Source organism: Triticum aestivum, chromosome 2A, assembly GCF_018294505.1.
Source record: "Triticum aestivum cultivar Chinese Spring chromosome 2A, IWGSC CS RefSeq v2.1, whole genome shotgun sequence".
NCBI lineage: Eukaryota > Viridiplantae > Streptophyta > Magnoliopsida > Poales > Poaceae > Triticum > Triticum aestivum.
Window position 1 is genome coordinate 683,051,204 of NC_057797.1, and position 11,551 is coordinate 683,062,754.

The window sequence follows — 11,551 nt, forward strand, 5'->3', positions numbered from 1 at the left end:
GATCTATAGAGATAGATCAAGATGCTTGATAAGATTTTCCAATGAGTACATACCTTGAAAGGATTTTGAAGTAGTTCAAAATGGAACAGTCAAAGAAGGAGTTCTTGCATGTATTGCAAGGTTGAGTAAGACTCAAAACACGACCACGGCAGAAAATAGAAAGAGAATGAAAGTCATTCCCTATGCCTCGGCCATAGGTTCTATAAAGTATGCTATGATGTGTACCAAACCTATTGTGTACCTTACCATGAGTTCGGCAAGGGGGTACGATATTAATACAGGGGTGGATCACTGGACAGCGCTCAAAATTATCCTTAGAAGACTAAGGAGATATTTCTCGGTTATGGAGGTGATAAAGAGTTCGTCGTAAAGAGTTATGTCGATGCAAGATTTTACACCGATCCGGATGACTTTGAGTCTCAATCTAGATACATATTGAAAGTGGGAGCAATTAGCTAGAGTAGCTCCATGCAGAGCATTGTAGACATAGAAAATTTGCAAAATACATACGGCTCTGAATGTGACGGGCCCATTGACTAAACTTCTATCACAAGCAAAACATGATCACACCTTAGTACTCTTTGGGTGTTAATCACATGGCGATGTGAACTATATTATTGACTCTAGTAAACCCTTTGGGTGTTGGTCACATGGTGATGTGAACTAATCACATAAAGATGTGAACTATTGGTATTAAATCACATGACGATGTGAACTAAATTATTGACTCTAGTGAAAGTGGGAGACTGAAGGAAATATGCCCTAGAGGCAATAATAAAGTTGTTATTTATATTTCCTTATATCATGATAAATGTTTATTATTCATGCTAGAATTGTATTAACCGGAAACTTGATACATGTGTGGATGCATAGACAAAACAGAGTGTCACTAGTATGCCTCTATTTGACTAGCTCGTTAATCAAAGATGGTTAAGTTTCCTGACCATAGACATGTGTTGTCATTTGATGAACGAGATCACATCATTAGGAGAATGATGTGATGGACAAGACCCATCTGTTAGCTTAGCATAATGATCATTTAGCTTTATTGCTATTGCTTTCTTCATGACTTATACATGTTCCTCTGACTATGAGATTATGCAACTCCCGAATACCGGAGGAACACCTTGTATGCTATCAAACGTCACAACATAACTGGGTGATTATAAAGATGCTCTACAGGTGTCTCCAAAGGTGTTTGTTGAGTTGGGATAGCTCGAGAATAGGATTTGTCACTCTGTGTATCGAAGAGGTATCTCTGGGCCCTCCCGGTAATGCACATCACTATAAACCTTGCAAGCAATGTGACTAATGAGTTAGTTGCGGATGGTGCATTACAAAACGAGTAAAGAGACTTGCCGGTAACGAGATTGAACTAGGTATGATGATACTGACAATAGAATCTCTGGAAAGTAACATACCGATGACAAAGGGAACAACGTATGTTGTTATGCGGTTTGACTGATAAAGATCTTCGTAGAATATGTAGGAGCCAATATGAGCATCCAGGTTCCGCTATTGCTTATTGATCGGAAATGTGTCTCGGTCATGTCTACATAGTTCTCGAACCCGTAGGGTCCGCACGCTTAACGTTCGATGACGATTTGTATTATGAGTTATGTGTTTTGATGAACCGAAGTTTGTTCGGAGTCCCGAATGAGGTCACAGACATGACGAGGAGTCTCGAAATGGTCGAGACATAAAGGTTGATATATTGGAAGGTTATGTTTGGACACCGGAATGGTTTCAAAAAGGTTCGGGCATTTTTCCGGAGTACCGGGGGTTACCGAACCCCCCCCCCCCTGGTGGAGTTAATGGGCCTTCAAGGGCCCTAGTGGAGAGAGGAGGTGGCGGCCAGGTGGTGGCGCGCGCCCTCCCAAGCCCAAACTGAATTGGACTAGGATGGGGGCGGCCCCCCTTTCCTTCTCTCCTCCTCCTCCTTCCCTCCTTCTCCTAAGTGGGAATAGGAAAGGGGGGCGAATCCTAGTTGGACCAGGAGTCCAAGTAGGACTCTCCCCCATGGTGCGCCCCCTCTTGGGCCGGCCACCTCTCCTCCCCCTCTTTATATATGTGGGAGGGGCACCCCAAAGACACACCAAGTCTTCTCTTAGCCGTGTGCGGTGCCCCCCTCCACAATTACACACCTCGGTCATGTCGTCATAGTGCTTAGGCGAAGCCCTGCGCCGGTAATGTCATCATCACCGTCGCCATGCCGTCCTGCTGACGGAACTCTCCCTCGTCCTCAACTGGATCAAGAGATCGAGGGACGTCATTGAGCTGAACGTGTGCTGAATGCGGAGGTGTCATATGTTCGGTGCTTGGATCGGTTGGATCGTGACGACGTTCGACTACATCAACCGTGTTACTAAACGCTTCCGCTTTCGGTCTACGAGGGTACGTGGACACACTCTTCCTGCTCGTTGCAATGCTTCTCCTAGATAGATCTTGCGTGATCGTAGGAAAATTTTGAAATACTATGTTCCCCAACATATCCTACTTGTGGTGCATTATTCGGTGTTAGTTATGCTTAATGCTCGATTATGAGATTATTCATTTCTTGGTTGGTCGCTTCTTAATCTTTTGTTAGCCTTCATTTTGCACTAAGTATGATCTTTACTTATGCATCCAAAAACCTTTAACCCAGTTTTGCCACATGAGTCCACTATATCTACCTATATGCGGTATTCTTTTGTCGTTCTAAGCAAATTGCATGTGTCATCTCTAATTTTCAAAAATAAATTTCTCTTTTGTGTGTTCATTTCGCTCGCGGAGCGGTGAGGGTGGCTAATATTTTCCATGCTAGATGTGTTATTCTCACGATGAGTGTTTATTCACTTGTCATTGGACGAGAGTAAGGAAAATGTATTTGGGATGCCCAGTCCCAAAATGAAAAAAATGAATTTACTTTATGGTGTCAAATAATAAATTCCTTGAAAAGTGTTGGTATAGAGGGCACCCGTGGATACGGTTAGCCATGGAAAGTGAAAGTATGGTGGAAAAAGGAATAAATTTTATTTTCTGTTTGGGAACTGCCTATGATATACCTAAGCATGAAAAGTATTGGGAACTCTAAGTCATTTTCGTTGGTGGGATGGATACACCTCCCAAAATGTTTTTATCTCTAAGTTTTTCACTTTGAGCTCTGGCACCTCTACAAATCCCTACTTCCCTCTGCGTAGCGCCTTTCTTTTACTTTATGCAATTTTTATTTTGAATTTGAGTCTCCATCTTCTCTTACAAAAGCACCAACTAGGAGGCAATATGATTGTACTTGAGTATTGGTTGTAGCTAATATGCGAATGTGTTTCATGAATCGATCAATGGTTGAGCATAATGGACTAGGGATAACTTATTTTAGCGTTGATATTTTGAAAGACATGGTTGCTTTTTGATATGCTTGAGTATTTAAATTATCATGTCAAAACTAGACTATTGCTTTGAACAATATAAAAGTCCAAATGTCCATGGTATAAAGAAAAAAATATGATATGACATGTTAGGCAGGATTCCACATCAAAAATTCTGTTTTTATCACTTCCCTACTCGAGGACGAGTAGGAGTTAAGCTTGGGGTTGCTGATACGTCTCCAACGTATCTATAATTTTTTTATTGTTCCATACTGTTATATTATCAATCTTGGATGTTCTATAATCATTTTATAGTCATTTTATATCATTTTTTGGTACTAACCTATTGACATAGTGCCAAGTGCCAGTTGTTGTTTTTCCATGTTTTTTATATCACAGAAAATAATATCAAACGGTGTCCAAATGCCACGAAACTTTACGAAGATTTTTTATGGACCAGAAGGAACGTAATGGGCCCTGGCTGCGCCTGGGGGGTGCCCCGAGGGGAGCACAACCCACCAGGGCACGCCGGGTTGTGCCCACCTCGGGTGCCCCCCGGACCGCCTCTTTGCCCTATAAATACCCCAATATTCCAAAAACCCTAGGGGAGTCGACGAAATATTCATCCAGTCACCGCAGAGTACAGAACCACCAGATCGAATCTAGACACCATCTCGGATGGGGTTCATCACCTCCATTGGTGCCTCTCCGATGATGCGTGAGTAGTTCTTTCTAGACCTTCGGATCCGTAGTTAGTAGCTAGATGGCTTGCTCTCTCTCTCTCTCTCTCTTGATTCTCAATACAATGGTCTCTTGGAGATCCATATGGTGTAACTCTTTTGCGGTGTGTTTGTTGGGATCCGATGAACTTTGAGTTTATGATCAGATATATCTCTTTTTATATCCATGTAAGTATTTGAGTTTCTTTGATCTCTTTTATGCATGATCTCTTATAGCCTCGTATTTCTTCTTCGATTTTTGGGTTTTGTTTGGCCAACTTGATATGTTTATCTTGCAATGGGAAGAGGTGCTTTGTAGTGGGTTCGGTCTTACGGTGCTTGATCCTAGTGACAGAAAGGGAACCGACACGTATGTATTGTTGCTACTAAGGATAAAATGATGGGGTCTACCTCTACATAGATAGATCTTGTCTACATCATGTCATCGTTCTTATTGCATTACTCTGTTTCTCCATGAACTTAATACACTAGATGCATGCTGGATAGCAGTCGATGTGTGGAGTAATAGTAGTAGATGCAGGCAGAAGTCGGTCTACTAATCTTGGACATGATGCCTATGTAATGATCATTGCCTGGATATTTTCATGAGTATTTGAAGTTCTATCAATTGCCCAACAGTAATTTGTCACCCACCGTTTGCTATTTTTCTCGAGAGAAGCCACTAGTGAAACCTACGGCCCCCGGGTCTCTTTCTCATATTATTTGCCTTTGCGTTCTACTTTTTCCTTGCTTTTATTTTCACATCTATTAATCCAAAAACCCAAAAATACTTTGCTGCACTTTATTTTATTTGCGATGTATTTATTCAATCTATTACAATTTTCTCTCGTCCACGCACCAATTTCTGGCACCGTTACCCGAAAGGGATTGACAACCCCTTTAACACATCGGGTTGCGAGTATTTGTTATTTGTGTGCAGGGGTTGTTTATGTTGTGTTGCTTGGTTCTCCTACTGGTTCGATAACCTTGGTTTCATATCTGAGGGAAATACCTACCGCCGTTGCTACATCATCCCTTCCTCTTTGGAGAAATACCGACGTAGCTTCAAGCGACATCAAGCGCTAGCGAGCAAATCCTCATGAAAAAACTATTGCTCTGCGTGTTGAACTACCTTGATTTGTTGGTAACAACCTAAAGTTGTGGCCAACAGGTTGTGACGATTATTTCCATCTATGGGGAACCTCTCCTACCAGGTAGATTCCATATGCCCCAGCTCAGTTTGAAGGACCAGTCTGTACTGCGGTGAGCTAAGATAGCAAATAGGGGGCACTCCTGTCAATTAGACGGGGCTAACAAGCGTGAGGCAAAGCCACCACAAAGAGGTGGCCCCAACCACGGCCGCAGACCACCCGTCATGGAGCTCTGAGGAAAACAACCCGTGTGTGATGCGTTCATGAAGATTGGACTACCGCGAGGGCGCCTAGTTGGAGCGAGTGAAGCACCTCAGCCTGGGGCGAAGACGCTCACTCGGACCCGGGTGGCTCATCTCGTGCGGGGCAAGGCATGTGAGTGTGACAAAATCAACACATAGAGGTGGTCTCGGCGTGACCGCGGCCCATGCATCATGGACACCCAAAGAAAGATGGTTGGGGATGAGGTGTGCAGGCAGACGGGAGCATCCTAGGGCGCCAGCCATGTGAGGTCAGCGCCAACGGGGCGGCGCGGAGGGCCCTCTCGCGCGGTGAGGCTCCTAGGAGGCGGCTACTCTACCATCCTTTATAAGAATAATGTTCCATATATAGCACGTATATTTCTCATGTTGTATGATGGTTTCCTGCATACTTATTTACTCCATCCCCACGCGCGTGAAAATGCAATGCAAATTGCATAGGCATCCCATCATTACATTTACTTATTCCCTGTATCTATGAAGATCTCGTCGTCCAAGCTCGAAAGTGTGCTTCTAGTCCTGAGCTCACATGCACATGTGTGGCATAAACGGTAAAATTAGAAAAAGAATTCCAAGAATGATGATTTTTTTTGCAACAAACATTGATTAGTGTTATGCCCGCATGCAAATTTTCATAATGAAATGACATTTGTGGATGCGTGCAAAAAACGAGCGCCCCAAAAATGCTTTAAAAAATAGTCTTTTGCAGATTGATTTGTTTTTATGCGTAGACTTCCACAAACATTACTCCACCATAAAATTTTGCATGGACATAAAACACTGTTCAATGTTTATCTAAAAAAACAATTTTTTAATACTTTATTATTCTTCTGGGTGCATGTGCACCCGGTAGCAGAAACTCCATATCCTGTCTTTTCTATTTGTTTTCTTGTTTACTTGTATTACTCGTTGCCTACAAGCTGATTCTCTAGCTCTGTGCATCTGTAGTTCATGGCTTTATCAAATTTGAAGCCCGGTGTAGTGCCTTCGATATTTAGGCTACACTATAACACAACGATGCATATGCATCTTCACCAATGACACGCGCACAACAATATAAACATGAAGTAGTAATTAATGTTTGATCTTTATTCTCTCACGCAAAGTAGATAAATCAAGGTCAGAGAGTAGATTCATGGGGACTTGGAGTGGCTCATGTACCACCGCATCCACCGCACCGGCCTTCTCCTCTTGGCAGCTAAATGCGTCTCCCTGATAATAGAAAAAGTAGCATGTCTTGCATATGTGCCAGAACAGTTCCTTGCAAGGCCTAGGCACGGCATCGTCCTCCCTAAGGGCCAACCTTAGCAGGTCTCTTCTACACGTATCTATGGGCTTCTGCAACTTCCTTCTAGCCTCTGGTATGGTCACAGAGCCATCACTGTGAAGCACGAGCAGAGAGACACTGTTCAGTTTACCCTCTTTGTATTCCCTTTGCAACAAAGTAGTCAACAAAAGTCTTTTTGTTAGCTATCGTAATGTCGTTTTTCTTAGGAGTTTGACAATTGTATCTGGAGAATTCAAGACATATCTATCTGAAGCTAAGTAATAAATAAACACATGTAAATTAGAATTCAGAATATCTTGGGCAAAATACCTCGTAGGTTTGGACGTCGTTGAGAAGACGGCCGCAAGCAGGGGCGAATCTACTAGGGGGGCTTTAACAGGCTTGAGCCCCTCCTCCAGCACTGCAAGAATTTTTTTTACTACTAGTTTCATGGCCCAATTCAGCCACTTGCAAGCCCAACCCAACATATATTGGCATGATACAGGCTTTGAGCCCACCCTCCAGTTTCTGTCTAGATTCGCCACTGGCCGCAAGTGCTCATCAACCTAAACAACTCACTGTACTCAGGATCTATTACCATAGACTCAGTAATCTTTGGTCCAACAAAATACAATGCAGGAAGCACAATTGGGCCCAATGCAAATGTCACAACTGCATTTTCTATGTACTCATCTAGGGTTGGAACGTATCCGCCCGTTCTCCATTCCACCTCAGTCATCATATTCCTTAGCAATTCTTGCCACTACAGAAGGCAACTGGGAGATCATCAGTATTCGTAACAATAACTTATTCTTCCATGAACACAAGACTGAGTATGGTTAGACTAACAATTTCTACTAGGTGTCCCGTGACATCGCGGCCTTGCACTATGGAAGCCTTTGATCCAAGCTCGTTTACCGAGATATAGATTGCAGAGAACACGATCTCGACTTGTTCAGAGTAGTACTCGGTTTCCTCTTGCTGCTCCCACCTGCGACAAACTAGGATAAGCATAAGAAACCCAACTTTGTTTTTGAAGAAAAATAACCGATGTAAATATTGCTACATCTCGACTAATGCAGTGAGGTTCTCCAATTCGTCTTTTGATCCCCCGACGTCAAAGAAGTCATCGACGACCGTTGTGAGCGCGCCATTCTTGGCCCATAGGATGCGAGCTTCAGATAGCTCTAGAGGGAACATGGTGCTGGCAGCTGAGAGGTAGAAATATGCCAACTTCTGTCGTGCGAAAGGTAGCCGGTTCAGCCTACTCTCTCTCACCCAACTGTCATGAAACTAAAAAGGTCTTAATAAGAAAAAAAATGGTACATAGGAGAACATTAATTTCAATCAGAAGTACCTGTCGAGATGTTGATATTCTTGTTGATAAATAGATTGACTTGTACTGAAATCCATGACACCCAGAGCTAGAAGATCTTGATTTGTCTGAGAAGTCCTGCTTAAGAAATGCGATGATATGGTTGTGTGTGTGTACATAGCACTTAGTTTGCAAAAAAAGAGAATAAAACCGTACAATTGTAGGATGGGATGCTCGATTATGTCAAATTGTTCGATGTTCCTCTTATGCTCCAGACGATCCAACATGGTGTAGAAGGGGCTATCAAGAACATGTTCTACCTAAGAACACAAAGGCACATATAGCAAGGAGTATACAAGAAAATTTGATCTCCAATGGAGCTAGGAAAATCAATTCCTAGAACGAATTAATCATAGACAAGATCTTACAGAAATATAAATCTAGTATATAGCAAAAAAGTTCATTCTTTAAGTCTATCTATAGAAGTTCAGTAGGTGCATGCATGCACATAGTTTTTTGGATGAAGTATATATGTACCTCTCTTAGGAGTGGGGTTCTTTGTGCCTCACTAGATTTCAGTTGTTGCCTCAGTAGGTGACCTGACCAGGATCCTATAATATCCAGAATCAACTCATCGTCCGAAGTACTAACTTGTGAAGCCTTGTATAGTTCCAACAAAGATCTCGTGTCACTCAGATCGGTGGAGATATGTGACAGGCCATCTACATGAGCACGTTATAATTTCAGGTGGATAATCAGCGTGAGAAAGGTACACAACCTGTATTAAGTAAGAATTAAAACAAATAATATACTTTAAGCAAATTAACAACCAATTTTGTTTCCAAAACTAGAAAAGGTATACCGGCTGATACATTGTACCCATTCATCCGTAAGGTGCGGAACGCCATGGCACATGTCTCCACATCTAGCATGATCTCATCTCTTCGTAACCAATAACTGTAAAATTTGCTCTTGTCAGGACACACATGATACTTATAACCACAGAAAAAAGATGTTAGTGTTTACGCCTAAGTTGTCTTAGATTTTTCTTATGTCTAAGTCGATGGTGCTTGTCTCTCACTGCGGAAATATCAAATGGCTCAAACATCAACTTAGACATACAAATCCTAAACAACTAAGACTTATCGAAACCAAACATAATAACCGAACAAATGACCTCTAAATCCTACTACCTAGTAGTGTGTGTACCTGTATGTAAAATCCAGGATACTCTTGATCTCACTGGCAAAATGCCGAGATATACCGATCTTTTGGAGCACATCCACCATGGAAAGTTGGCGATGTATACTTTCCTGACACGTCGGCACTTCTTCGGGTTTGTGGAGCTGCTTCTTTGTTCGAGTCTCTCTAGCCTTCTTCTCGACCTTGCAATTTAATGATCCTAACTGAAAAGTACATATGCAAGAAGAAGTACAAAAGTTGTATTAAGTCTGCGTTAATTAATATGGATTGGAGGGAGTACTTATTTTCATTTATAATAAAAATAGAAATGGAACCAGAGTCGCCACGTACCAGATTTGGCATGCTCGCAACATTTCCTCCAACTTCTGGCTTGTTCTTGGCCACTGCTATAATAAAGAGCATCTCCAAACCGATTGAGACTGTTAGTTAGTTGAGAATTTTGCTACACCTACATAACTCGTCTTAGATAGTACTCCCTTCGTTCCATGATGAACGATTTTTTGACACTACACTAATATCAAAAAACGGCATATATTATGAGACGGATGGAGTAGCATAAGGGGATGAGGTGACGGCTTTTAATTGGATATTAGTGAGGGCACCGGCCCACCTTGAAATTCCGGGGATGTTTGATCGTAAAAGAGGGATTTTCGTAGGTTACTACCTAATACCTCTTCAAAGGTCTAGCATCTTTGGTTAGTTAATTAGCAATGCGGTATAATCAATTTGTTTCTCTCCAACGATAAAAGCTAAGCACAAGATTTTGCTCTGCATAAAACAAAGAAGATGCAAGCACGACAGGCTACCGGCAGGCTGGGGAGCTCTGGTCCATCGGTTGCCGGAGGAGCAGCGAGCGGTCGGCCGCGCGAGAGAAGAACTGCCCGGCGGATTCACGACCATCATCGTTGCCACCACACGATTGATCGATGTGCAGAAGAACTACAAGACTGTAAGTCGCCAATTAGCAACCAGGAAGTGATGATGTAACTGACCGAGTGTGTGGTCGAGTGGGAGACTCGGAGTTCAGTTTATGTAGGATGTGGCCGGACGGACGCGAACTTGGTGCTCTCGGGTACCCGCGCATCCTATATGCAGAAAAAAAATTAGTAATTCAAAAAAAGTTCAAAATTTTTCAAATCTTTTTTGGAATTAAACATGATCAGGTATTATACTCGTATAAAAAGTTTGGATAAGAAATGATCCGTATTGACTTCACGGCAAAAAAGACAAGTTTATGACAACAATATAGCGTGTATAGTACTTGTATATAGCGTTTTTTGCCGAATCTTCGACCCACGGTGCAACGAAAGTCATTCTCTGACGAAACTTTTTATACGACTACAATACTTGATCATGTTTAATACCAAAAAAAATTGGAATTTTTTGAACTTCTTTTAAATTACTAAATTTTTTTGCATATAAAATGCGCTGGTACCGAGATTCTCCTTCATATTTTCCGTCGCCGGACCTTCCTATCTGAGTTGCTGATATTTTATTCTAGTATTTGACAAGTCTGCATTGTCCCTCTGTTCCACTCACGGTTCTTGTGGACGAGGTGAGTCGCACATTTTTCACTCGCGAATCCCGAGGTTGGTTCAGTTGTTCGAAAAGTGGCCGTGCGTCGTGAGCCACCCGTGAACATATCTTCCTCTGGTCCATGAGAGTAGGCCTAATATGGGCACGTCCAACGAAGGCTGCATCAAGCTATATGTGACATACCTCTTCCACATAGGCACATGTGGTGCTGAAGCTACCGTCCAAAACAAACGCTCTCACCTCACGCTCGTACTCAGATTCTTTAGGCAGAGGCCGGCCCGTCCGATCGGAGTAGATTCCGGTAGGCCGGTGCGGAGGAAGAAATGGACCAGGGTAGCCTCACCAGCTTGTCCACCAAGTAAGCTGCCACGTCGTTCCAACAAACGGTTCGAGTTAGTTACTTCGGCGGAAAAAAAATAAGGACGTATACGGTGGTTGATAAATGATGTTGGTCATAAAGCATCTCCAGCCGCGCCCTCAAGAGCGCCCCACTCCCCCCCCCCCCCTCCCAAGGCGTTTTTTAGCGTCTACGTCCAAAAATCGGCCCAGTCGCGTCCCAGGAGCCCGTTTTTCACCGGTTGGGCCTGAAACCGGCGCCAGCGGACCCGAGCCGAACCCAAACCCCCGGGGGTCGCCTGGGGGCGCCGGCCGAATCAAAAAGGGGCGTGGGTTCGCTCTGTCGGCGAGAGGAGGCCCTTTTCCCGCCGTTTCCCCCTGCTTTCCCCCCTCGGTTTCCCTCCCATTCTTCATTCC

At 43.1% G+C, this 11,551-nt stretch overlaps 1 protein-coding gene across 1 annotated transcript; it reads right to left on the reverse strand.

Moving 5' to 3' along the window:
- Window positions 1-6,551: 6,551 nt before the first annotated feature.
- Window positions 6,552-10,244, reverse strand: LOC123191849 (acyclic sesquiterpene synthase-like). Its single transcript, XM_044604425.1, has 12 exons — window positions 10,069-10,244; window positions 9,593-9,648; window positions 9,269-9,465; window positions 8,922-9,016; window positions 8,597-8,781; window positions 8,276-8,379; window positions 8,102-8,197; window positions 7,811-8,026; window positions 7,594-7,735; window positions 7,311-7,507; window positions 7,077-7,123; window positions 6,552-6,913 (listed from the first exon to the last, which is right to left on the reverse strand). The coding sequence occupies exons 1-12, from the start codon at window positions 10,163-10,165 to the stop codon at window positions 6,552-6,554; spliced, it is 1,794 nt and encodes a 597-aa protein (XP_044460360.1). The 5' UTR covers window positions 10,166-10,244.
- Between the last annotated feature and the right edge of the window lie 1,307 nt (window positions 10,245-11,551).

Coding starts and splice junctions, on each gene's coding strand:
- LOC123191849 (XM_044604425.1), bottom strand. CDS start 10,165: ATGATGGTCGTGAATCCGCCGGGCAGTTCTTCTCTCGCGCGGCCGACC. Junction 8,380..8,596: donor GAACCCCACTCCTAAGAGAG/GTACATATATAC, acceptor TTGTGTTCTTAG/GTAGAACATGTTCTTGATAG. Junction 6,914..7,076: donor CAACGACGTCCAAACCTACG/AGGTATTTTGCC, acceptor CTACTTTGTTGC/AAAGGGAATACAAAGAGGGT.